The following is a 27,737-nucleotide window of genomic DNA, read 5'->3' as shown; positions in this document are numbered from 1 at the left end:
ACATGAACTGGCTTTGTGGGAGCTTAGCCTGTTTGGACGCTCACCTTTCTGGACGTAGATAGAAGGACCTTGGTCTTCCCGCAGGGCAGGGAATTTGGACTGCTCTTCAGTAACGAGAGGGAGGGGGAATGGAGTGGGGGGAGGAGAAGAGGAGTGGGGATAGGGGGAGGGAAGTGGGGGGAGGGCAATATTTGGGAGGAGGGGAGGGAAATGGGAAATGGGGAGCAGGTGGAAATTTTAATTAAAAAAGAATAAAAATAAATAAATAAGTAAAAAAAAAAAAATAAAAGGCAAATTAACCATTTGAGTCAAATGACCTTTTCACAGGGGTCACCTAAGAAGATTGGAAAACACAGAGTTTTATATTATGATTCATAGCAGTAGCAAAATTATAGTTGTTAAGTAGCAGCAAAATCATTTTATGGTCGGTGGTCAGCACAACATCAGGAACCATACTAAAGTGTGTGTGTGTATTTCCCAATAACAGTGAAAATAAGACCCTTCTAGAACTTCCCACTTTGTCTCTCTCCTCACAACCTCTTTTTCTAATCACTTTGTGGTGTTTAATATTTCAACAGCTCTCTCAACTGTTTTCATCAAGGGGAACGGTCCACATATACAAAACTGTAAATACCAGGCTGCCATTATAGTCACAGGACAAACCTGCATTGATGCAGGTGCTTAGTGCTGATGTCAATTGGCTCAAAAAACGGTTGTGCTGTTGCTCTTTTCTCAGCAATTTAGCATTTTGCCCTTGGGCACTGAAATGGAATAAAAGTAAATGGCACTCAAAAAAAAATGTAATGTATATAGGTTGTTAATGGATAATTATCAAAAATAGTCAAGCTTGTAGTCATGTTAGTTAAGATTTTCTAGATGTGCATGGATATATTTCAGATAGGCATTCATCATATCTTTCAAAGGCTAGAGAATATGGCATTTTAAGTGTTTTAATAACTTAGGGCTTTTCATGACAATGAGACACGTCTGCTTCTGGCAGCACCAATCTACTTCAAGAAGAAAGAAGATGGACATTGAAAAGGCACCTTATGGAGTTTGATAGCCATTTGGGCAAGAAACTGCTCTTGCCTGGACTGTTGCATAAACTGGACACAAAGAACCCACAGAGAGAGGACTGCTGAACTTGCCTAAAGGTGAGATGATCTTTTGGGGTTCCTGATTCATGAAAGAGTCTGCGAAACATTCTGCAGGACACAGCAGATAGTGACTGAACTGCCGCCTTTGAAATTTCCTTCTTCATGGAAATGTCTGCTGGAAACTATGGGCCTGTAGGCCAAAGATAGATGCCCCAATGGTACAGAGAAACTTTGGGTGACTGTCAAGGCAGTGAGATGTCTCTGTCATTTCTAGAGTTTTGAAAGTTGCTTACTTCTCATTTACTTAGGTAATATTATATCCTTCTGGAGTCTTTGATGGAGTTGAAGAATAGTTAGTTATAGTTTTCCTTAGTTATGATAAAGATAAAATAGATGTAAATATTGTAATTTTTACTTGATAACTGTTTTGTTATATGTAATTTTGCTATGTTAAAGTTAAAGCCTTCTTTTTTTGTTTAAACAGAAAAGGGGGAAATGATGGAGAAAGGTCATTGGTTAAAAAATAAAGAAACTGTTTGGCCCTCATAGGTTAGAACATAGGTGGGTGGAGTAGGCAGAACAGAATGCTGGGAGGAAGAGGAAGTGAGCTCAGATGCAGGGCAGCTCCTCTGAGAGACAGACGCCATGCTCTCCTCTCCAGAGCAGATGCAATGAAGCTCCGACCCAGGATGGACGTAGGCTAGAATCTTCCCGGTAAGCGCACCTTGGGGTGCTACACACATGAATAGAAATGGGCCAAGCAGTGTTTAAATGAATACAATTTGTGTGTTGTTATTTTGGGGCATAAGCTAGCTAGGCGACCAGGAGGTGGGGCAGCAGGAACACAGCCCGCAGCTCCCCCACTACAGGTATACCCTAGATCTATTGATTATAGTTTGATTACCATTTATTTAATTTCCAATGTCCACATATATGTGAATAGAATACATAGCATATATAACTTTCTAGATCTGGGTTACCTCACTCAGCATGCTAGTGCCATTTTTCTAGTACCATTCACTTGCCTACAAATTCATGATGTCAATTATTTAAGACAGCTGAGTAATAATACTCCATTGTGTAAATGTACCACACTTTCTTCATTTTTCAGTTGAAAGATCATTTTGGTTGTTTCCAATTTCTTGCTATTATGAACACAGTAGCATTAACATTGTAGGGCAAATGATCTTGGGATAGTATGAAGAGTCCTTTGAGTACAAGCCCAAGAGTAGTATAGCTGGGTCTTGAGGTAGAATGATTCCCATCTTTCTGAGGAAACAACATACTGATTTCCACAATGCTTGTATAAGTTTGCACTCCCACCTGCAATAAAAAAAAATGTTGAGCTCTTTCCATACCCTGACCAGAATGAGCTTCACATGTATCTTAGACATCCTGACAGGTGTAAGGTGGAATCTTAGAGTAGTTTTGATTTGCATTTTCCTGATGGCTAAGGATGTTCAACATTTTTAAGTGTCTATGGTACCCTTGAGTATCCTCTATTGAGAATTCTCTATGTAGATCTGTACATTAGTCCTCTATCAGATACGGAGTTGGCAGAACTCTTTTCTCATTCTATGGGCAGCCAATTTTTCCAAAGGATGGTGTCCTTTGCATTACAGAAACTTTTCAGTTTCATGAGGTCCCATTTAATAGTTGTTCATCTTCTTGTCTTCGCTACTGGTGTTCTGTTAAGAATATTTCCTGTGCCAATGCGTTCAAGGCTCTTCCCCACTTTCACGTCTATCAGGTTCAATGTATCTGGTTCTATGTTAAGATTTTTGATTCATTTGGTGTTGAGTTTTTGTGCAGGGTGATTGATAGATATAAATCTGTTTGCATTCCACATGCAAACATCTAGTTTGACAAACATTGTTGACAAATGCTATCTTATTTTCAGCGTGTATTTCTGGCTTTCTTATCAAACTCAGGTGTCCATAGGTATGTGCATTGTGTCTGGATTTCCAATTCAATTCCACTGATCAACATGTCTGTTTTTATGCTAATGTCATGTGGTTTTCATTACTTTAGCTTTGAAATACAATTTGAAAACAGAAATGGTGATAGCTCCTGCAGTTCTTATCTTTTTCAGTATTGTTTTGGATTTTGGGGGTTTTGTTTTTCCTTATGAGGCTGAGAATTGCCCTTTCATGAGCTGTCAAAAATTGTATTAGAATTTTGATGGGGATTTCATTGAATCTGTAGATTTATTTTATTAGGATCCCTTATTTTATTTATTTATTTTTTACTTTGTTAAAAATAAAAGAACCCTACTGATCCAAGAACATGGGATAAATGTCTATCTTCTGATATCTCCTATTTTTTTTATTCAAAAAATTGTGTGTCACATAAGGTTTTCCCTTGCTTGGTTAGTTACCCCCAAGATATTTTGTATTATTGTAGGTTACTGTGAATGATTACTTTCTCATTTTTGTATAGGAGGGCTACTCATTTTCTTTCTTTCTTTCTTTCTTTCTTTCTTTCTTTCTTTCTTTCTTGTTGTTGTTAATCTTGTATTCAGCCACATTACTGAAAGTGTTTATCAGCTGTAGGGGCTCCGGGATAAAATTCTTGGACCCACTTATGTATTCTATCATATGAGCTACAAAAACCAAGTCTTACTTTTTCCTTTCCAATCTGTATCCCGTTGTTCTCCTTTTGTTGTCCTAGTGCTATAGCTAGGAATTCAAGTACTTTATTGAATAGATATGGAGAGGGTAGAGAAACTTGATTTGTGGTTAATTTTAGTGGAATTGCTCTGAATTTTTCTATGTTTGAGTTGATGTTAGGTATGAGCTTGCTGTAAACTGCATTTACTGTGTTAAGGTATGGCATTGGTATTCCATGACTTTATTTTTAGATTCCTTTTTCCCCAGCCCAATCAAGGTTTCTTCCTGCCTTCCTCTCCAACCTCCCCTCTTTCCCTCACTTCAACTTTTTCATTCTCTTCAGAAAAGTGCAGGCCTCCCGTGTATATCAGCTAGTCATGCATATCAAGAAGCAGTGAGACTAGGCACCTCCTATCCTATTAAGACTGAATGGGGTGACCCAGTAAGAGAAAGGGTCCCAAAAGTAGGTAACAAGAGTCAGAGTCCTTCTCCCTCTGTTAGGAGTCTCACCAGAAGACCAAGCTACACAACTGTTGTAGCATTTTTGAAATAGGTATGGCCTTGTTGAGGAAGTGTGTGACTGTGGGAGCAGGCTTTGAGGTCCCCTTTACTTGAGCTATGTTCAGTGTGAGTCAACTTTCTGTTGTCTACGAGATGTAGGACTCTCAGCTACTACTCCAGCACCACATCTGCCTGCATCCACCACGCCCACATGGTGAAAATGAACTGAAACTCTGAAACTGTAAGCAAGCCACCCCAATTAAATGTTATAATTTATAAGATTGGTCATGGTCATGGTATCTCTTCATAGCAATAGAAACACTAACTAAGAGAATTACATTTAAGAGAAGAACAAAAATAATCCAGAAAATCACATGAATAGAACACAACCAATTTTAATGATAATAAACTTCCAAATTGACAAAGTAACTACTTATTTCAATTAGAATTAATCCCAGCTATTTGCAAAGTAAAAAATCAAATCACAGTACTGTGAAAAACATGGTTTATTCTCTCTTACACTAAGATAGTTCTAGGACTGGTGGGGCAAATCTATAGTCATCAGGCCCAAGTTCTTCCATTTTTCTGTTATTTTTCTTCATTAGTAGCTTCCATCCTCAACATTATCCATATATCAAGTAACTCTGGGGCCTGCAGGTATCACACGAGTACTGCAGCTTCACAGATAACACTAGAAAGCAAAAGAAAACCCTTCCCTTTCACTAAAGGGCTGTTCTGAAAATGTCACGCTTATTATTTCCCAAACTCATGGTTAGGATCAGATGCAAGGGAAACTGAAAGAGGCTACTAGCTGTTTCTCTCCTTACATAACTGGAGTTATGTTATTGAGCAATGTGTGTATAGAAGGAGCTGTGGGCCGGCCTGGGAGCTGCGGGCTGTGTTCCTGCCACCCCAGCTCCTGATAGCCTGGCTAGCTTATGCCCCAAAATAACAACACACAAACTGTATTCATTTAAACACTGCTTGGCCAATTTCTATTCATGTGTGTAGCACCCCAAGGTGCGCTTACTGGGAAGATTCTAGCCTACGTCCATCCTGGGTCGGAGCTTCATCGCATCTGCCCTGGAGAGGAGAACATGGCGTCTGTCTTTCAGAGGAGCTGCCCTGCATCTGAGCTCACTTCCTCTTCCTCCCAGCATTCTGTTCTGTTTACTCCACCCACCTATGTTCTAACCTATGAGGGCCAAGCAGTTTCTTTTTTAATTAACCAATGACCTTCCTCCATTATGTGTGAGTTACTTTATGCCACAAATGTGCTAGCTAATAAGCAACCACAAGAACTCTATGGCAATGACTGTTTATTTGTCTAGGGTTAGCAGGGATCATCATGTCCGAAGATTTTGATTGAGATTGCTCAAGGGTCTGAGGGAAAGCTCACTCTTGGATCCCAGAGCTGACTAAACAGAGAGAGGAAAGGCTTGACTGACATGGATCAACTGTGTTCTATTCTTATCCTCAAGCAGGTATGTCATCCATATTCGCATAGAATGAAAAGTAGAAACACTCAGGACCTTTTGAGACCCAAACTCAAAACTGAAAAAATGTCATTTATGTATCTTTCTAGTGGCCAGAGAAAACTATTTGGAGTGAATGAAAACTGTCCATAAACTCTTTATGGAAAGAACTTTGAGATCTACTAGAAACAAGACAAGAGAGGTGGGGTGAAGATTCAGTCGTGAAGAAAAGTGTTTTCCACAAGTAGAACAGGGAAGAGAGACAACAAATCCAGCCACTTGTTCTCTCTTCACCTGCATTTCCTAGTTCTCTTACAGAATTACAGTACTAGATCTCTTAACTTTTTATACACTGACTTAAACACGAAATTGTTGTGATGAAAAAGGAAATAAGAAGAGCTCATCCCTTAGATGTGTTTTAGTGACAATTATAAATTTATTTATTGCTTGACACATACTGATTTCCTACTATCAAAATAGGCACTCATTTTGATATTAGCACTGTTCCTTGTTGTTAGTAGTTTTTACTTTTATGTCTTTGCTCTTTGCACTTTTGGGGGCTCACCACCCAGCTCCCAATAAATCACATGGAGTCTTATTATTTATAAATGCCCGGCCATAGTTTGGCTTGTTTCTTGACCACTTCTCTTAACTTAAATAGTCATGTCTACCTTTTGTCTCTGGGCTTTTACCTTTCTAGACACCCTTCTTTACTTCTTATTCCACCCCTGCTGTGCAGCTGGGGGCCCGGCCCCTCATGTCCTCCTTCCTTATTTTCTCACTTCTTTGATGCGCCTTCCCATATTTCTCCTCCTATTTATTCAATCTGCTTGCCAGTCCCACCTATTTTTCTCTATCCAGCAGTTGGCTGTTCAGCTCTTTAGTAGACCAATCTGGTTATTCATGCAGGAAACACAGCATTAACCAGATGAATTAATTAACCACAGAATTAGCCCAATGCAAAAAAAAAAATTGCAGCACATCTTCGCATCATTAAACAAATGTTCTGGAGCAGAAACAAATGCAACACATCTGAACAAATATTCCACAAGTCAATAAAAATTCCTGCTATTTATTGTGTGCAGAGATTTTCTAAGTGTGCACCAATCCATAAACTTTTTCTTCAAACAAACTAGCCTATGTTGTCGAGGCTTCCTATAAGTTAGTGTGTTCATAGGACTAAACACGTGGGTTTACTACTCCTGGACAGACTCATAAATTATCCCAAATACAATCTTCTCTTCTCCCTAGTCACAAATGAACATAAACTACTCTGAGAACAGAATTGTAGAATAAAGCAGTAGCTTAGAGCAGCACACATTTGTTCTCTGCCCTGGCATGATCAGCTACACTAGACTGTGAAATGGACAGGACTTGAACTTTTAAAGAAGCACCTGAGGCTGCCATCCAGGTGTCCTCTAGAATCAGGCATTCATTTTCTACCCAGACTTTTAATAAAAAGTAATTGCTGAAATCACTTGCCACTTTACCCAAGAAATAATTCTTTTAACTGGAAATATATTTTTTATTATAGGACTACTATCTGTGTCACGTAAATATAAGGTCTTGGTTTACAGTTATTAGGGTTCAGCAGTATGTTACCCTTATCTTCACTGACCACTCTAATCCCTGTGAGACACATTGGAGACAGCAAGGGGAATTGAGTCAATGAGATTCTAAACAGCAAGGGGATTTCCAGTGTTATCTCCATGACACCGGCAGTGTTTTCTCTGGGTTCAACTTTTAACATCTACTAAACTACAGAGATACTTATTTAAAAAATGGTTCCTTGCTATGTATTCAATGATTAGTTAAAAAAAAAAAGACAACTGTCCAGTTTCTTGGTAGCAAACAAAGGAAAAAAGCTAGCTAGTGGCTAACTTGAAGATTTTGCTTGTCATGGTATCTGACAGTGTAACATTTATGATCACATAAAATGTGCTAGGAACAGGAAGTTGATAGAAGCTAACCTGGAGGATGTGGGTGACAGAAATCTATCCAGCATGGTTGCTCATCATTTGCTAAGCCTTCTTCTTTGGTTTGAGAAGTGGGGAAAGGTGATAGTAGATAGCCAATCATAGCATGTATGGCGGTAAGACCCAAGGTTTTCTCTGTATAGTCATACTACGTGACTGCCCGCTGACATACGACTTCTAACAACCATGAAGACATCAGGAGCAGGTAAGCTGGATGTCAGTGAGAAAGCTGATGGCAAATGGCTGTTTTCTTGTGCTGTGTCATCAGACTAATGAGCCCAATTGACTATGTCCATTAAGATCATTTTGAATGTCCAAAGCATTGCTGACTCTTTTGTCCTGCTGGTTGATAGTCTCAGCCATCTGCACAGTCTGTGAGAGAGCAAGTCCAGCAGCAGTAGCTGTGATGGCAAAGCTCTGCTCCAGCTGCCTTCTTGCCCCAGCCGCACTCACTCTGGATCCAAACTGCTGCATGGAGTGGAGCAGAACTCAGGGAAGTAGGCTCGCTGCTCCTGAACCACCGAGGGGGCCCCATTTAAACAATCTTTTAGAAAATTTGGGTGTTGTCAACCTGTTTGGCTACTTCCTGCTGAGCAGAGGTGCTGCATTCTTGGGGGTATTTCATATCAACATCTCATGGGTTCTCAGTGATTCAAACCACATGAATTTGCAATGAATCCACAGGTTCTCATCCTCTGTGGAGACAAAAGCAGAACCTCATTTCCAAAGCATCAAATCCTTAGGCCCATATTTTAAAGTCAAAATACCTTTCTTAGAAGTTCCCAGAATAAAATGTTTTTCTCCAGTCCAGAACACAAAAGACAACACAATCAACACAATAACATATCTCTACATATTCTATCTTTTGAGGCCCTCAATTCACCTTCCTGCCTCTTCTTTAATGCTTCCCTATTGGCCAGTCTGCCAGATGGCGCCCCTCAGAGCATCTCTGGGTATGAATAAACACATACTCATTTTAATCTGACTTGGCTTGTTCCCAGTCTGGAACATTTAAACCCCCTCCTGCACAAAATCTTCAGCTGTTTTCCTTGTTACTTCTATGCCTTGTTGCTTTAAGAGTTTCAGTTACATTTTGAGGCCTTTCAATTCACCCTTCTGCCTCTTTATACTTGCTTATCTTTTGGAAGATGTCCCTCGGAGTTATCTCTGGGGATGAAAAATAAACACTTTCCCTTCTCCAATATGCTCCTCGATTTAGCTAGAGGATGGAGTGACCCCGTTCAGGTGTCCCCACTTTCCAGATCTCGGTGGAACCTCCACTTGCTGTGGTCAGCGCAGCCTGGATAGCCAAGACTGGCAGGGGGTGCTGGGATTGACACATGGAGGCTTCTTTTCAGGTGGAAGAACAGCAACCTTTATTTTGCCCAGCAACCTTTTATACCTCTACTGCTTCTGTGGAGACCCACTGGCCAGAAAGAACGCAAACATCCTTGTCAATTACAGACCACAAGCAAGTTCCACTGTCGGTCAGGGGGAGTGAGGGCAGCTGGATCACAACAGAACTGCAGTAAGGCAGACATTTTTGACAGTGCTGTGGGTACCTAAGCCTGGCCTCCATTATTTAAAGAAAGCCTGGTGCTGTAGAAGAGCTGAAGGAACAGCCATGCTGCGGTCATATAACATACCTTCCCAGTTCATTGTGAGCTCAAACTTTTGACAATGTTTTCATCTAAGGAGTCTTAACATTTCAGTTTTTATTCCTACCTGAAATAATTTCTCTTCTGGAAGAAAGCAAATCCTAGGATGAGCAGAATAATCCCCAGGAGGGAAAGTTTCACGTAGAGAATGGTCAGCAGGGAACGCAGTGTGCTGGTGACACCTGTAACTACAGGAAAGGGTAAAGGACAAGTCAGTTCAGCAATGGTTCTCATCGGGGAATCAAGACAAACAGCTTTAAAATCACTTACAGTACTCCTAATGTTTTAGGGAATATCAAAACCAGAAACCCTTATCAATTATAATTCAAATTAAATGACATTCAAGTATCATTATTTCATGATCTAATTTAGTAACCTAGTCCACTTTTTTTTTTTTTTGGATTTTTCGAGACAGGGTTTCTCTGTAGCTTTTGGTTCCTGTCCTGGAACTAGCTCTTGTAGACCAGGCTGGCCTCGAACTCACAGAGATCCGCCTGCCCCTGCCTCCCAAGTGCTGGGATTAAAGGCGTGCGCCACCACCGCCCGGCCCTAGTCCACCTTTTGTGCTTAATAGACCCTGACAAATATTTTACAGTGAATAGATGCACACTAAGTATTGTTAATACTTCCCAGTTATATAAGGAAGGTTTCATGCAAATATTAATTTATTTTTATAAAAATATGATTGCATTTTTTCTACCCATTCCTACTCCTTCCTCTAAACTTTCAATGCTTCCTCTTAAATTCTTAGCCTCTTTTTTATGAATTGATTTAGTTGCATATTTTTATACAATATGCAAATGCAATCTGCTTTGTTTATTTAGTGTTGCTTGAATGTACATGATTTCAGAACTGGACACTTAGTATTGAATAACCAATACTTCATACCCCCCCCTTCTCAGTAACCCTTAGTTACCCATAATTCTTAGTCTAGGGATGTCTTAGTTAGGGTCTTCACTGCTGTGAAGAGAAAAACTGAGCATGGCAACTCTTATAAAGACAACATTTAATAAGAATGGCTTGTTTACGGTTTCCAGAGGTTTGCTCCATTTTCATCACAACATGGAGCATGGCAGCATGCAGGCAGACGTGGTGCTAGGGTTGAAAGTCCTACACCTTGCAGGCAAGAGTAAGTCAGCTGCCTCAGTAGATGGTTTCTGAGCATAGGAAACTTCAAAGCCCACCTCCACAGTGAGACCCTTCCTCCAAGAAGACCATACTCACTCCGGCATAGCCACACCTTCTTACAGTGCTGTTCTCTGTGAGATTATGGGATCCAATTACATTCAAACAATTGGGGTAGTCACCTATCTGATCATAGGATATGGCCAGTTCAGGCTATGTATCCACTATTGCTAGGGGTTCTTAGCTGGGATCATCCTTGTAGATTCGTGAGAGTTAACCTTGCATCAGGTTTCTGCCTGATCCCCAAAAGCCACCCTTTCAGTATTCCCAACCTTCAACCACTCCCCAAACCAATTCCTCAAGCGCCCATGCTCACTCACCCCCAGTCCACCCACGACATCCCTTCTATTTCCCCTTCCCAGAGACATCCATGTGTCTCAACTTGGGTCCTCCTTGTTATCTAGCCTCTCTGTGTCTGTAGGATGTAGCATGATTATCCTTTATTTTACAGTTAATATCAGATCCACTTATGAGTGGATCCATACCATGTTTTTTTTCTAGTTCCATTCATTTGCCTTCAAATTTCCTGTTCCTCATTGTTTTAAACAGAAGACTAATACTCAATTGTGTAAGTGTATCACGTTTTCTTTATCCATTATTTGGTTGAGGGGCATCTAGGTTGTTTCCAGATTCTGGCTATTATAAATAAAGCTGCTGTGAAAATAGTTGAACAACTATCATTGTGGCATGATTGAGCATCCTTTGGGTATTTGCCCAGGTGTGATATAGCTGTATGTTGAAGTACATTAATTCCCAGTTTTCTGATAAACTGCAAAATTGATTCCCAAAGTGGCTATAAAAGTTTGCACTCCTATCAGCAATGAAAAGCTGTTCCCCTTGTCTACATCCTCTCCAGCATAAGCAGTCCTTCCTTTTTTTAATCTTATCCATTCTGACAGGTGTCAGATGGAATTTCAGAGTCAGTTTGACTTGCACTTCTCTATGACTAAGGATATTGATCAGATCCTTAGGTGTTTCTCAGTCATTTGAGATTCTTCTGTTGAGAATTTTTTGTTTAGGTCTGTACCCCATTTTTAAAAATGGATTATTTGGTTTGTTGATGTCTAGTCTCTTGAGTTCTTTATTTATTTGGAGATCAGTTCTCTGTCAGATATGGGGTTGGTGAAGATCTCTTCCCATTCTGTAGGCCACTGTTTTGTCTTATTTAAATTATCCTTTGCCTTACAGAAACTTTTCAATTTCAGGATGTCCCGATTATTAATTTTTGAGCTAATGGTGTAATATTAAGGAAGTTGCGGAGACAGAAACTTATAGTAAATTTCCTGGTCCTATGGCTCTTTTAGTGTTTTTCCACATCTTCTATACTATTCCCTGAATATTAGGTATAGTAATTATGTTGTATAGGTATCCTTGGGAACTGGACATTCTATGATCACTGTTCTCTGCATTTTGACCATTTGTGACATTCTATAATGGTTTTTGTCTATTACAAAGGAAAACTTCTTTGGTAAGGGTTAAGAGCCACACTTATTGGTAGGCATAAGGGTATTTTTAATTCAGATAAACATTACTCTGGTTCAACCTAGGAATGTAGTACATTTGTCTCTAAGATCAATGACCTCACTACCCTTGAGTAGCTGACTAGGTTTCCAGTACCAGGCATGATCTTCCTCCTATTGAATGGGCCTTGAATAAAATTGGACAGCTTTTGCTGTTGCCAAGATGTGATTACCACTATTGAACCTTGGGGACCAGCCTTGCTGGTCATTGCTGTGGTTCATAATCTTCATATATAGTTGGCACCACCAATTGCTTCCCTTTGGGGGCACCTTGCACAGTACTTTGGTGACTATGAAAGCTAGTTCAGGGAGGCAGTTCTTGGGTTAAATCCAACTTAGACTTCTAAGTCCTCTGTCTGTAGAGCATCCGGTGCAAATTTTAGACCTTTGAAAGGCATTATTATTTTTTCTTTTTTTTTTTTTTTTTTTTTTTTTTGATTTTCGAGACAGGCTGGAGAGATGGCCCAGCCCTTAAAGGCTAGGTTCACAACCAAAAATATAAGGCATTATTTTTTTTTCCTGTAAATGCTTTTATTGTGATAAAGTTTTGTATTTTAAATAGGAGTAAAACTTTTTGTGTACAACAATCTCTTAAAATCTTTGTATATTACAATGGACATTGACTACCTGAAAAAGATACTGAGGACTTCTTATTATGAAGTATTTGGTAAGATCTTTAGCCAAAACACTTATAATCAGCTACACAACAATTTGGGTTTCCTTTCTGTATCCTGTCAATGTATTTTGTTACCATTATTTAATAAAGAAGCTGCTTTGGTCCTATAACAGGGCAGAATAGAACAAGGCAGAAATTCTAAGCAGTGATAGAGGAGAAAAGAAAGTGGAGTCAGACTCCATGTATCTGCTGAAGGAGACAGATGCCCTGGAACCTTACTGGTAAATCACGAGTCTTGTGATAAAATACAAAATAATAGGAATAAGGCGATTTAAGATGTCAGTGTTAGTTAACAAGAATCCTGAACCAATAGGCCAAGCAGTGTTAATTAGTATAGTTTCTGTGTGATTATTTAGGGTCTGGACAGCCAGGAATGAACAAGAATCTTCTGCCTATAACACAAGACTATTTCTTTTTTTTTTTCCTTTTTATTTATTTTTTATTCTTTTTTAATTAAAATTTCCACCTGCTCCCCGTTTCCCATTTCCCTCCCCTCCTCCCAAATATCACCTTAGAACCTTCATCTGGCGATGGATCGAGGTAGAGACAGAGTCTCAATTTGGAGCAACGGTCTGAGCTCTTAAGGTCCAAATGAGGAGCAGAAGGAGGGAGAAGATGAGCAAGGAAATCAGGACCACGAGGGATGCACCCACCCACTGTGACAGTGGAACTGATCTATTGGGAGCCCACCAAGGCCAGCTGGTCTGGGACTGAATAAGCATGGGTTGATTCTGGACTCTCTGAGCATGGCGGACAATGAAGGCAGATGAGAAGCCAAGGACAATGGCACTAGGCTTCGATCCTAATACATGAACTGGCTTTGTGGGAGCTTAGCCTGTTTAGACGCTCACCTTCCTGGACGTAGATAGAAGACCTTCGTCTTCCCGCAGGGCAGAGAATTTGGACTGCTCTTCAGTATCGAGAGGGAGGGGGAATGGTGTGGGGGGAGGAGAAGAGGAGTGGGGATAGGGGGAGGGGAGTGGGGGGAGGGGGCAATATTTGGGAGGAGGGGAGGGAAATGGGAAACGGGGAGCAGGTGGAAATTTTAATTAAAAAAGGCATTATTTTTTTATGTAATAAAAAGTCTTGAGAATTTCATACAATGTATTTTGATCATATTCACCTACAACTCCTCCTCCTAACTCCTACCAGATCCATGCCCAGCTTTGTTACCCCACCAACTTTTGATCCTTGTTTTTATAACACAAGGGCTTCATTTTTTTTTTTTTTTTTTTTTTTTTTTTGGTTTTTCGAGACAGGGTTTCTCTGTGGTTTTGGAGCCTGTCCTGGAACTAGCTCTTGTAGACCAGGCTGGTCTCGAACTCAAGAGATCCGCCTGCCTCTGCCTCCCGAGTCCTGGGATTAAAGGCATGCGCCACACCGCCCGCCCGGCAAGGGCTTCAATTTATGTTGTCCATTAATCTGCTGAGTTGGGGCCTTTGAAGAACAACAGCCTTAAAGCTATCTGACACTCTCTCCTCAAGAAACTGTTAACTGTCCCTAATTCCTCATTTTTCAGTGCATGGCACGAGGAAGACACCATGCCACAGAGCTCTTGTGAAAGGATTTCTGTTAAGGGAAAAGGAGCATAAAAGGAAAGATGGAAGGAAGGAAGGAAGGAAGGAAGGAAGGAAGGAAGGAAGGAAGGAAGGAAGGAAGGAAGGAAGGAAGGAAGGAAGGGGAGGAGGGACCGACCTTTATGAACAGTAGCATCAGAAAAGAGAGGCAGAGAGGGGGGGAAAGACAGAGTAACAGGCAGAGAAGCAGAGTTGGGAGACTGACAGTCAGAGGGGAAGAAAGAGAGGGGAGGTAGATAAAGCAAAAATACATCTTCAGTTCTGTGAACCATTCATTCTACCAAATCACTGACCCTGATACATAGATTATGAAAACATCCTAGCTGATAAAAACTGCAGGTGGTAGATAACTGAAAACTTGTTACTAGTGTCTGAAGTGGATCTAATGTCCTAGTTAGCATTAACTATCTACTTGACACAGCCTAGATCTACCCAAGAAGCCAGGGCACTAAGGGTAGCCCCACTCCCTGGGCAGGTGAGATAGTAGCACAGATCCGAGGAGCTGGTAAGCAGCTCCATGGTTCCTGCTTGAGTAGTCTTGACTTTCCTCTCTCCTCCCCTAGGTAGCTTTGGCCACAGTATTTGTCACAAACTGAATGAAATTAGAACACTTCTTTTTCGTGAAAGAACAAGTTAAATATCAATTATTTATTCTTTAAAAGGGGGACACTTACCTTGATTGAGTTCTATGGACAGAGTCTGGTTGCCAGTCGGATGGGAGACAAGGCAGAACACAGCAGACACATTGTTCTGCTCCCAGGGGTATGTGCTCCTGACAGCCACGGTGCCATTGCTGTGTGTTTCCTGCTTAGTGACGTGATCCCCATCTGGAATCCAAAAGATCTGTGCAGCCGGCTTGCCTGCAATTGCCTCACAAACTACTGTTCTGTTTTCCCCTGGAAGCAGGGTTACCGCTGGAGGCACTGTGGAGATGGAAGCAAAAAATGATTCAGTCTGGTCCCAAACCACAAAGGCATCTGTTTTTATCTAAAAGCTGGTGGCCTGAAATAGCACGATATGTGAACATGTCACTTACCTAGCACTTGGAGGTCATGTCTCCTTAGGAAATTCCCCTTAGGTGTTGCTATTTCACATGAATAAAGCCCATCATGACCGAGGGCCACTGCATTGATCTGAAGGTCATGACGCTGGTCAGGTATGAATGTCCAGGTGATTCTCCTGCCCATACAGTTGGCTTCATTGTTCTCCTTTGTATCAACTCTGTAGGATATTCTGCAAGGAGGCTGCCCTCTGGGGGCTATTACCCATGCTATTAATACTGCTTTTGTCATTGGAAGAGCAGGGCAACACAGCAGAGCCTTTGCACCCATCTGTACAAACAGTGTAGTGTTAACTGGACACACACACACAAAGAACAGGAAAAGGAAACCTGTGTTAAGTCTGTCCACAGCAGCGTATGTGAAACTACACTAGAGCTTTGCTTGGCTTATGACTGTATTCCAGAAATACGCGATTTTTCTCATAATTCTTGTTTTTATATGTTCAATCTATAAAAATTAAATATATTATTTACCTTCTAATGTGAAAATTCAAGGCCTGTGGGCTACATGCATCTTATACCATAAAACCTCTCACTGCCCGTATACTGACTTAGAGTCCATGATGGATACAACTTTGCTGAGTGGTGATTACTCAACAAATTATCTGTTATAGTCACCTGTGACAAAAGAGTCAGTGATGTCACCACTTTAACAGGAGCAGAAGTCTCTGTGAATAAACCTTGACTCTGATAAGCATCTCAACTATACCATTTCAGTGGCACTTGCCTCTTTGGGGCCTCACAAGTCACATCAAATAAAGGTCATCTAACTAGATGACAAAGGGTTCTTTAGCACAGACTTGGGAGGGTGCTAATCTCATAGCCTCTCTTACTCTAAGAAAGCAAAGGTGCAGAGGCCATCGTTCAGGTCCCTCCTGCCATAACTCTCACATCACCAGATTCTTCCACTCCTCCTAAGTCTCTCCAGAAGCCCAAGCATTTGGTACTGTTTCTTAGCAAGGTGAACTCTCCATTCCCTCAGTGCTGGCCAAAGATAAAGAAGAATAGTACCTTCTGTCATGGGTAATGAACCCCTCTGTGTCATTTGATTCCAATCCATACATGAGTATCTTGACTCTAGAAAATATTTAAATAAGAGTTTTAAATACTTAAATGATTATAAAATAGTAATTAGAAGGTGTATCATCATATGTCAACATCTTTCTCAACATCTTTTAAAAATAGATTTATTACATCCTAATCAATTATTTCCCTTTTATGAGCAACCTTATTTTGTCAAATAGTTTGTAGAGTAGCTCTGCTTGCCTTCTTCCAACCCCTTGCCTAGTAGGCATAATGCATGAGCTGACTTGATTAAACTCTTTTCTCCAGATGGAGAATTGCTGGGAAGAAGGGAAGTTAGGCAGATGCCATGCCTCTCCTCTCCAGAGCAGATCGCCATGGAGCCAGCCGCCAGGTCAGACATGCTGAATCTTTCCCGGTAAGCCACCACTTCATGGTGCTACACAGATTATTAGAAATGGGTTAATAAAGATATGAGAGTTAGCCAAGAAGAGGCTAGATATAATGGGCCAGGCAGTGTTTAAAAGAATACAGTTTGTGTGTTGTTATTCGGGTGTAAAGCTAACCATGAGGGAGCCAGGAGGATGGAAAGCAGGCCTGCCGGCAGCTCCTTCTATAGCCCACAGGAACAGAATTTCTGCCAGGCTGCCACCCTAATGGCTGCTGCAAAGTAGGCCGGTATTTCTGGATTCATAATGGTTGGCTGAAATAGCAGTTGATTAAGGTGTAGACACAGGGCCGAAATTTAATCAACATTTGATGCGTCAATGTGTGGCATGATCACAGGGACAGAAAAGTCATACCAGCTGATTCTGCTGCAGTTGCTGTCTGGGTCTCTGTGCATGAGCATTCACAAGAATCAGCTGCCATTTGAAAGGACTCTGGGAAAGGAGGTTCCTGCTTGGGAATTGTGGGAGGGACTTGAGTTTGCTGGCCAATAACAATCACAAACAGTGAGAAGTCAGCAGATTTGGTGAGATACCTGCGAAGTCCTTTAAGAATTCTTAAATAATATTAAAAAGAAAAGTATTTCCAACTTTAAGAATGGGGACTATCACAATGCAGGGCATGAGGACCCTGTGTAGTATTACCATGGATGGTATGAAAATATAAAATCTAAATGAAGGGATACACTTTTTAGCAGGAATTGACCTACTGTCGATTTTAATTACTATCAGTTTGGTAATTAATATTTTATCCTTAAAAATGTAGTTTGATGAATGTGAAAAATAAGATAATTTTATTGATAAGATATAAGCCTATTATTGATAAGATATAAGCTTTAGAAATACTACTGATTAAGATAGATAAAAGCTTTAGACAGATTTACCGATAAATAAGAAATAAGAAAAATTTGGCTAGTTGAATACAAGTCTTAGATGGACTTTCTATGGAAAAGATACAAGTTTTAGAAAAATCTACTAAAGAAAAGTGAAAATATTCACACACAAACAGACGAATTTAGAAAAAAAGCTACTGCACCTTTCTTCTTCCCAGAATTCTCCTGTTCTTATCATCCTGCCTTTACTTCCTGCAGTTGGCCTGGCAACTGGCGAATGAGCATTTTATTAAACCATACAAGTGACAAATATTTACAGTATACAAGACCATTGTCCCACAGCACTGCCCTCTTTTGTTTATTTTTAAAACAAAAACTCTGAATCTAATCTCCTTTGTTTCGCTTTCTTTCTGATCATTATCCAGAAAAACTTGTAACCAACACTCTAAACAAAGAAAAATATCTATAATCCATCTTGTGGCAATGTGGGTGTAATTTTCTAGAGTACTTTTTGCTGATTGTGAGCACTGGTTTTAGAGCAGAATTCTACCAAACATTAAACAAAAGCTAGCACCAATACTCCTCAAATTATCCTACAAAATAAAAACAAAGAGAACATTGTCCAACTCATTTTACGAGGCCACATTCACCCTGATACCCAAACCACACAAAGACTCAAAAAGAAAGAGAATTACAGACCAATTTTCCTCATAAACATAGATGTAAAAATACTCAGTAAAATAATTGCAAATGAAATCCAAGAATACATAAACAAGATCATCAAACATGATCAAATAGACTTCAGCACATAACTACAAGAATGGTTCAACTTATGAAAATCAGCCAATGAAATCAACCATATAAACAAACTGAGAGAAAAAAAAAACTACATTTCATTAGATGCTGAAAAAGCCTTTCATAAAATCCAACACCTCTTCATTTAAAAAGTCTTGGAGAAATAAGGAATACAAGGGACATATCTAAACATAACAAAAGCAATTTACAGCAAGCCTGTAGCTAATATCAAATTAAATGAATAGAAACTCAAAGTATTTTCCTAGAATCGGGAAAAAGGCAAGTTCCCCACTCTGCAAACCTATTCAATATAGTACTTGAAATCCCAGTTAGAGCAATAAGACAACTGAAGGAGATCAAGGCAATACAAATAGAAAGGGAAGAAATCTAAGTGTATGTATTTTCAAATGTTATGATTGTACACATAAATGAGTCTGAAAATTCCACCAAGACTTCTATAGCTGACAAACACTTTCTGGAAGCCATCTGGATACAAGGTTATCAAAAACCAAAAATGAATAGCCCTCCTATATAGATGATAAATGGATTGAGAAAGAAATCAGGGGGAAATATCATTCACAGTAACCTCAAATAATATAAAATGTCTTGGGGTGACTTCATCCAAACAAGTGAAAGCCTTGTATGACAAAAACTTCACGGTTTTAAAGAAAGAGTAGAAGAAGTCAGATGACAGAAAGATCTCCCACGCTCATAGACTGGTAGGATTAACATAGTAAAAATGGTTATCCTACTAAAACCAATGGTTCAGTGCAATCCCCATGAAAGTTCCAACACAATTCTTTACAGACTTTAAAAGGACAATATTCAACTTCTTATGGAGAAACAAACAACCCAGGATAGCTAAAGTAAACCCTGTACAATAAAAGAACTTCCTGAAGAATCACTATCCCATATTTCAAATTACAGTAATAAAAATAGGCTAATTTATCAATGGAATCCAACCAAAGACCCAGAAATAAATCCACACTCCTAGGGACACCTGATTTTTGCTGTAGAAGCCAGAAATACACATTGGAAAGAAAAAAAAGCATCTTCAACAAATGGTGCTGGTCTAACTGAATGTCAGCATATAGAAGAAGGCACATCTATGACCCTATACAAAACTCAAGTTCAAGTGGATTAAAGGTCTCAACATGAATCCAGACACACTAAACCTAGTAGAAGAGAGAGTGGGGAATAGTTTTGATAGTACTGGTATTCAGAAATATTTTCCTTAAAAGGACACTTATAGTATAAGCACTAAGATAAACAATCAATAAATGGGACCTAAAGAAACTGACAAGCTTCTGTAAGGCAAATGACACTATCTCTAGGACAAAATAGCAGCCTATAGATTCAAAAAGATTTTTACAAACTTCACATCTGACAGAAGGCTAATGTCCAAAATATCTAAAGAATGCAAGAAACTAGATAACAACAAACCAAATAATCCATTAAAAATGAGGTATGGATCTAAACAGAGAATTCTCAACAGAGGAATCTCAAATTGTTAAGAAACACAGAAATATTTAACATCTTTAGCCATCAAGAAAATACAAATTAAAACTACTTTGAGATTCTATTTCAGACCCATTAGGATGGGTAAGGTACAATATAAAAGTGTGTCAGCTCATGCTGACAAGGATATGGAATAGGCAACACTTATTCAATGCTAATCGGAGTATAAACTTGTACAGCCAGTATGGAAATCAATATGGTGATTCCTCAGAAAATTGGGAATCGACCTACCTCAAGACCCAGCTTTACCTCTAATGGGCATTACTCTAACCCAAAGATTACTCTACCATAACACAATGACATTTGCACAACTCTGTTCATAACAGCTTTATTCACAATAGCCAGAAACTGGAAATGCCCTAACTGCTCATCAACTGAAGAATGGATAAAAAAAATGTTGTACACCCATCCAACTACTAACCAGGCCCAACCCTGTTTAACTTCTGAGAACAGATGAGATCGGGTATGTTCAGCATGGTTAATGCAACATCCTAATTGAGAAACTTCAGTAAAGCAGAGGACACAGTCAATAAGACAAAAAAAAAAAAAAAAAAAGCAGTCTAATGAATGGGAAAAAAATCTTCACTAACCCCATATCAGACAGAAAACTGATCTCCAAAATATATAAAGAACTCAAGAAATTAGACATTAAAATAACAAATAATTCAATTAAAAAATGGGGTACAGATCTAAACAGAGAATTCTCGACAGAAGAATTTGAAATGACTGAAAGACATGATGTAAGAAAATGTTCAATATCCTTAGCCATCAGGGAAATGCAAATCAAAACAATTCTGAGATACCATCTTACACCTGTCAGAATGACTAAAATCAAAAACACCAATAATACCTTATGCTGGAGAGGATGTGGAGTAAGAGGAACATAGCTCCATTGCTGGTTGGAATGTAAATTTGTACAACCACTCTGGAAATCAGTATGGCGGTTTCTCAGAAAATTGGGAATCAACCTACCATAAGACCCAGCAATACTACTCTTGAGCATATACCCAGAGAATGCTTAACCTTACTACAAAAACATTTGTTCAACTATGTTTGTAGCAGCATTGTTTGTAATAACCAGAACCTGGAAACAACCTAGATGCCCCTCAACCAAAGAATGGATATAGAAAATATAGTGCATTTACGTGATAAAGTACTACTCAGCAGGAAAAAGAAAGATGTCTTGAAATTTGCATGCAAATTGATGGAACTAGAAGAAACCATCCTGAGAGAGGTAACCCAGACCCAGAAAGATGAGTATGGTATGTACTCACATAAGTGGATACTAGCTGTAAAACAAAGGATAAGGTTCACAACCCCAGAGAAGCTAAGTAACAAGGAGAGCCCTAAAAGAAGCATACATAGATCTCCCAGGGAAAGGGAAATAGACAAATATCCTAAATAAATAAATAATAAAAAATTAAAAAAAAATGGAGTGTGGGGGTGAAGGAGAGAAGGCAATGTGGCAGGAGAGAAGGGGGAAAAGAGGAGGGCAGAGGAGAACTAGGGGGAAAGGGATGGTTAAGATGGGGGAAGGAAAGAGATATCTTGATTGAGGAAGCCATTATGGGGTTAACAAGAAACCTGGCACTAGAGAAATTCCCAGGAATCCACAAGGATGACCCCAGGTAATACTCTAAGCAGTAGTGGAGAGGGTGCCTGAACTGGCCTTGCCCTGTAGTCAGACTGATGACTATCTTAAATATCACCATAGAACCTATATCTATCAACTGATGGAAGCAAATGCAGAGAACCACAGTGGAACATCGGACTAAGCTCCAAAGTCCAATTGAAGAGAGGGAAGAGTGAGAATATGAACAAAGAGGTCAAGGCCATTCTCTCTGGAGGGATACTTTGTTGAGCATAGATATGGGGGCAGGGGGGAGAGCCTTGGTTCTGCCTCAAAGCAATGTGCTAGACTTTGTAGACTCCTCATGGTAAGCCTTACCCTCTCTGAGGAGTGGATGTGGGGTGGGGGAGGAAGGTGGAGGCAGTAGGAGGAGGGGAGGAGTGAGAAATGGATTTGGCATGTAAAATAAGAAAAGATAGTTTTTAAAAATAATTTTTAAAAAAAGAAAAGAAAATGTACATTTACACAAAAGAGCATTACTCACCTGTTAAAAATAATATTATAGAATTTACAGGCAAAAGAATAGAACTAGGAAAACAATCATCCTGAATGAGGTGACACAGATCCAGAAAGACAAACATGATATGTACTCATTTATATCTAGATATTAGCTGTTAAGAAAATGATAATCATAACACAATCCAGGGACCCAGAGAATTTAATTAAGAAGGGGAGTTCAAAGGTGGGGTGCATAGATATCCCTGGAAAGGGGAAATAGAATAGGTTTTACTGGAGGACAGGGTAAGGGTGGGGACAGGAAGAGGAGGGTTCAGGTGGAAGAAATGGAAGAAGAGAGTACTTGGGGAGATGACCTGAACTGGAAGGTACTTGGAGGATAATAAAGAAACCTGGTTCAGTGAAAACTAAAAGTGACCCTTGTGAAGTCTCTCAGTAATGGGGAACACAAGCTGGAGCTGGCCATCTTCTATAGTCAGACAAGGCTCCCGGGAGTGAGACTGTATGAGAGAAGAAAGAAAAAAGGAGTAATAAAAAAAGAAAACAGATTTTTTTTTTTGCAAAAATAGATTCTGATTAGTTTCCCATCTCCCAACTCCTTCACACCCTCACCTACCCAAATGCACACCCTTTCCTGCTTTCTCTCATTAGAAAATAAACAGCAGACTTCTGGGTTTGCATGTGCTTCCCACTTTCCTGTCTCCCTGCCATGCACTTGGCCACCCGAGAGCACCATATTTAATAAAATGATGGGCACTTTAATTTGGTTTGATCCGACCTAATTGGATTTCTTTGCGTCAGCAGAGCAGCCCATCTTAGGATTTCTTCCTAACAGTAACTATAAAGGAATGTCAATAAAAAAAAAAACAAAAAAACAAAAAAAACAAAAAAAAACAAAAAAAAAACAGCGAAGTAATCACCTACCTACCTAGAAGCAGAAACAAAACTAAAATGCTGGTGATATGTGCATGCATATGGAGTGTTAGTAGTGTTGACTTTCACTGACCTGTGCAGATCTGTGTCTGTGGGACCTGGGTAAGAAGACCTAAAAGGACGGAGCAGACTACAGTCTAATGCTGTAGACAACCTTACTTCAGTTTCATTGTACTTTCATACATTCTTATTGATATGAGAATGAGTGATGGCAGATACCAGAAAACAGTACTGCTTGGAGGAGTGCACTGGATGAGGAGAAGAGGAAGGTCCAAAAAACGCTGGATAGACAGCATAAAGGAAGACTGTGGAATCTTGGGTATTACAACAGCACAAGGACTGCCCAGGGTAGGAACAGCTGGAGAACTGCCATAAACAGGCTGCCCATGCATGCTTAAGCATTGCCAGAACGAGAGAGAGAGAGAGACAGAAAGACAGAGAGACAGAGAGAGAATATTCTTTCATATACAAAGAAATAGTGATCCTGGGAAGACTGCTTGAGTTCATAAAAACATGTAAATAATTGCCAGTAAGCACATAATAAATATTGACAAAGCAGACCTTTTCCAGAATCTTCTTAGGACAGACCAATTTAAATACAAATGCCTGGCACATACTAAGATTGTATCTGGGAAAGCATGAAAGCAAGGCAGAAGGCCATATCCAGATTCGGGGGCCACTGAGGACAGCACTCAGCAATCCATTCACCAAATTGGCTTTTATAGTTACGATCTGACATGCAACAAGAATAAACATGTCTTATAAATTAAATATAAATATTTAACACTAGAGTCATGAAATCACATCAAAGAACAACCCAGGAAACAAAATGCACTTGAGGTAAAAGGCCCCCTGCCTTTCCTCCTTGAGCCTCTCACTGTTCCCCATGGGTCATTCTTTTAACCGTGTCTGACAGGGAGTTACAGGATTAATGGTGATAATGTGAAATGCCATGTAACTACACCAAAAACTTCTGGCAGCAAAATATTAACTACACAACCATGGGAGAGGGGAATGAAGGAGAGGGGACAAAAGAAAACTGTGTCTATAATAATAAAAGGAAAATTATTCAAAAGCACAAAGGGATACTAGTCATTTTAAAATTTGTACAGTGTTAACTGTTGTTACTAAGTACATACCTAGTAGTGAAACTTCAAAACACATAAAGCAAAATTTAATTAAATTAAAGAGGCATATAGATGGTTTCACAATCATACATGGACCTTTTGACACCTCTTCCTCAGAAATGGACCAAGCAATCAGAACTTTAAAAAGTAGTATAGACCTACAACATATTAATAATAGTACCAATTATAGTGACCAAAGAGATATACATAAAAATATTCCAATGTACATAATGTATATTTTTTCAAGTGACCCAGGTACATTTATCAAAGTTGATTTTTGTGCTAGATCATCATACAAATCATTTAAGAAGGTTAGGGGCCATCAAGATGGCTCAGCAGGTAAAGGCATATGCAATCACAGCTGAAGACCTGAACTTGAACCCTGGAACCCAAGTAGAAAAAGAGAACAACTCCTACAGTTGTCCTGTGACCCTCATACAAGTGCTGTGTCCTGGAAGCACACACACACACACACACACACACACTAAATACATGTGTAAGTTGTTTTTAAAAACTTGAAGATGGTTAAATTTACTTCATGTAAATGCTTCTCGTGTTTTCTTAATGTTGAAAATGGATTATTGAATTTTGTATTTTATGTCAGACTTATATTTTATACATTTTGACATAGAAGGAAATACACTGGTATTTTTCTCTTGGGAGAAAAGTCAATTTGCTCTCATGCTGATCAGTCTGCTTAGGATCTGTGGTTCTGGTGAAGCAGAACTCAGACTAGAGTTCCACCTCTTTAGCTAACAGCCTGTGCCATCTTTGAAATGGTTTTTTCATCGGCTCTGCTCCTTATCTTGCCCCTCTTTCCACTGGTAACTTCCAACAGCTTTACCTCATATGCTTTAAGACAGACTCCATAGTCTATGACACCAACCCAAAAACTGCCCTGCATCCTGGCCAGCTCGTCCCTTGTTCCCTTATTATAACGGAGGACTGTCCCTTCCTACCTGAGTCCAGTGCCTCCACTTTACTCTGGATCCCAGTGCTTCCCTTCTTAGAGATTTTTCTCATTTTTTGTTTGTTTGCTTGCTTGTTTGAATTTTTGTTTGTTTTTGTTTTTTGATATGTGTCAATCTTACGGATGGGACAAGGAAGACATCTTAGTAAAATGCTTATTTTAGGGAGTTTCATGTCCTGAAATTCATGATAATGACTAACAGAACAATCTATTCCATGGAATATTTGTAGAAAACATGCTTATTGAAAATAATCAGCTTTATGGCATTTTAGAGTTCACGCCCTATGCTGGGATGCCTTGGTGCAGGGAGGAGAAGCAGGTCCTTCCCCAACTTGATATGCCAGGCTTTGTGACTCCCCATGGGAGGCCTGCCCTTTCTGATGAGTGATGGGGAGGGGGTAAAAAAGAAGTGGAGGAGGAAGCCTAAGGAAAGGCAGGAGGGGAAATTGTGGGTGGTATGTAAAATAAATAAAAAATTAAAAATAAAAAAAGTTTTAAAGTATGAATGTTAGAGTGGCTGTGTTACCTGCAACAAACCTGTACTTCCAGAGTCAGGAGACGAAGGCAGGAGGATTATCATAGTCCAGTGTTAAGCTGAAAGATAATTTTGTTTCCCAAAAATCTCAGAATGTCACACTTACCATTCCCATCAGGTGCCAAAATAGTGAAGAAGATCAGTAACCTCAAAGCCGAGGTCCTCCCCACAGCGTTCATCTGGAGTGGTTTAGTTAAACACAAATCACCATAAGCTCTGGATGGGCTCAGTGAATCTGTCTCTTGAGGTCAATGTTGAGCTTAATTCACCAGATTTAAAGGTGACTTTTCTTCCTCATTTTGCCTAACTTATCTTCATCCACATTCTCTGTGCTGTTGGATGATTAAGCCTGCACAGGAAGAAATAGCAGTGATGTTTGCTGAGTGATGAAGAAAGAAGCGAAAGCTTAAATTAAAACATTAAGATATATTTTTATGGCAGTTCCTCTTTTAATGCAATATTTTTAATTTACTTTTATTTTTTTGTTTCTGTTTGAGCTTATATTTTCCTCACTCCCCTTCCACCCTCCCTTTTGCCCCCAGTACTCCTAACTTACTCAAGAGATACTGTTTTTTTCTCCTTTCTAGGCAGACCCATATATTATATCTTTCTTAGGGTCCTCTTTGTTGTCTAGGGTCTCTGGGGTTGTGGACTGTAGGCTGGTTATTCTTTGCTTTATGTTTAAAAGCCATTTATGGGTCACTACATATTATAATGTTTTTTCTGGGTCTGGGTTACCTCACTCAGTATGTTTTTTTTTTATTCTTCCATTTGCATGCAAATTTTAAAATGTTATTTTTTTTACCACTGAGTAGTACTCCACTGTGTAAATGTAACTTATTTTCCTTATCCATTCTTTCACTGAGGGGCATCTAGGTTGTTTCCAGGTTCTGGTTATTATGAATAATGCTGACATGAACATAAACATAATTGAGCAAGTGTCCTTTGCTGCTATGATTGAGCATCCTTTGGGTATATGCCCAAGAGTGGTATTATTGCGACTTGAGGTAGATTGGTTCCCAATTTTCTGAGAAATCACCATGCTGATTCCAAAAGTGGCTGTACAAGTTTGCACTTTGAGAAGCAATGGGGAAGTATTCCCCTTACTCCACATCCTTTCTGAACATAAATTGTCATCAGTGTTTTTGATCTTGGCCATTTTGACAGCTGTACGATGGTGTCTCAGATTTGTTTTGATTTGCATTGCTCTGGTGGCTAAGGATGTTGAGAATTTCCTTGAGTGTCTTTTGGCTAGTTGAGATTGTAAATTCTCTGTTTATGTGTATGACCCATTTTTTAATTGGATTATTTGTTCTTTTGATGCCTAGCTTTTTTAGTTCTTTGTATATTTTAGAGATCAGCCCTATGTCAGATGTGGAATTGGTGAAGATATTTTCCCATTCTGTAGGCTGCCATTTTGTCTTAGTGACCATGTCCTTTATTTTGGAGAAACTTCTCAGTTTAGAGAAGTTCTATTTCTTAATTGTTGCTCTCATTGTCTGTGCTTCTGGAGTTATATGTAGGAAGTGGTCTCCTGTACCCGTGTGTTCAAGTGTACTTCCCACTTTTTCTTCTATGAGATTCAATGTGGTTGGTTTTATGTTGAGGTCTTTGATCCATTTGGACTTGAGTTTAGTGCATAGGGATATTATATGGATGTATTTGCATTCTTCTACATGTCAATATCCAGTTATAACAGCACCATTCATTTAAGATGTTTTCATTTTAGAATTTTAGCTTCTTTATAAAAAACCAGGTGTACTTAATTATGTTGGTTGATGTCCAGGTTTTAGATTTTAATCTGTTGGTTCTCCTGTCTTTTTATGCCAAATATCAATCTGTTTTTATGACTGTAGCTCTATAGTAAAGTTTGAAGTGAGGGATGGATATGGAGATAGATATGAAGAGAGTGGAAAGCTTTGTCCTGTTTCTGATTTCAGTGGGATCATTTTGAGTTTCTGTCCATTTAGTTTAATGTTGGCTGTTTTGCTGTATATTGTCTTTATTATGTTTCTGCATGTTCCTTATATCCCTAGTCTTTTTCAAAATCTAATGAGAAGATTTTTTTTCAGCATCTAATGAGAAGATTATGTTTTTTTTCTTTCAGATTGTTTATACGGTGGATTACATTGACAGA

The 27,737-nt window shown here is 39.4% G+C and overlaps 1 protein-coding gene across 1 annotated transcript; it reads right to left on the bottom strand.

Annotated features, from left to right (window-relative positions):
- Positions 1 to 583: 583 nt before the first annotated feature.
- Positions 584 to 23,360, bottom strand: LOC130870973 (cell surface glycoprotein CD200 receptor 2-like). Its single transcript, XM_057763984.1, has 6 exons — positions 23,128 to 23,360; positions 17,161 to 17,360; positions 15,311 to 15,628; positions 14,949 to 15,197; positions 9,384 to 9,498; positions 584 to 761 (listed from the first exon to the last, which is right to left on the bottom strand). The coding sequence occupies exons 1-6, from the start codon at positions 23,358 to 23,360 to the stop codon at positions 584 to 586; spliced, it is 1,293 nt and encodes a 430-aa protein (XP_057619967.1).
- Positions 23,361 to 27,737: the final 4,377 nt, after the last annotated feature.

This window comes from Chionomys nivalis, chromosome 3 (assembly GCF_950005125.1).
Source record: "Chionomys nivalis chromosome 3, mChiNiv1.1, whole genome shotgun sequence".
Classification (NCBI taxonomy): Eukaryota; Metazoa; Chordata; class Mammalia; order Rodentia; family Cricetidae; genus Chionomys; species Chionomys nivalis.
Note: the sequence above shows the minus strand (reverse complement) of the source record. Positions and strands in the feature narration are given on the sequence as shown.

What these genes read in the sequence shown, in the direction of transcription:
- LOC130870973 (XM_057763984.1), bottom strand. Translation starts at nt 23,360, where the DNA reads ATGCATGGGCAGCCTGTTTATGGCAGTTCTCCAGCTGTTCCTACCCTG. An exon ending in GAAAGTACAATGAAACTGAA is followed by an intron (nt 17,361 to 23,127) that starts GTAAGGTTGTCT and finishes ATATTATTTAAG; the next exon opens with AATTCTTAAAGGACTTCGCA. An exon ending in ACATGACCTCCAAGTGCTAG is followed by an intron (nt 15,198 to 15,310) that starts GTAAGTGACATG and finishes CCATCTCCACAG; the next exon opens with TGCCTCCAGCGGTAACCCTG.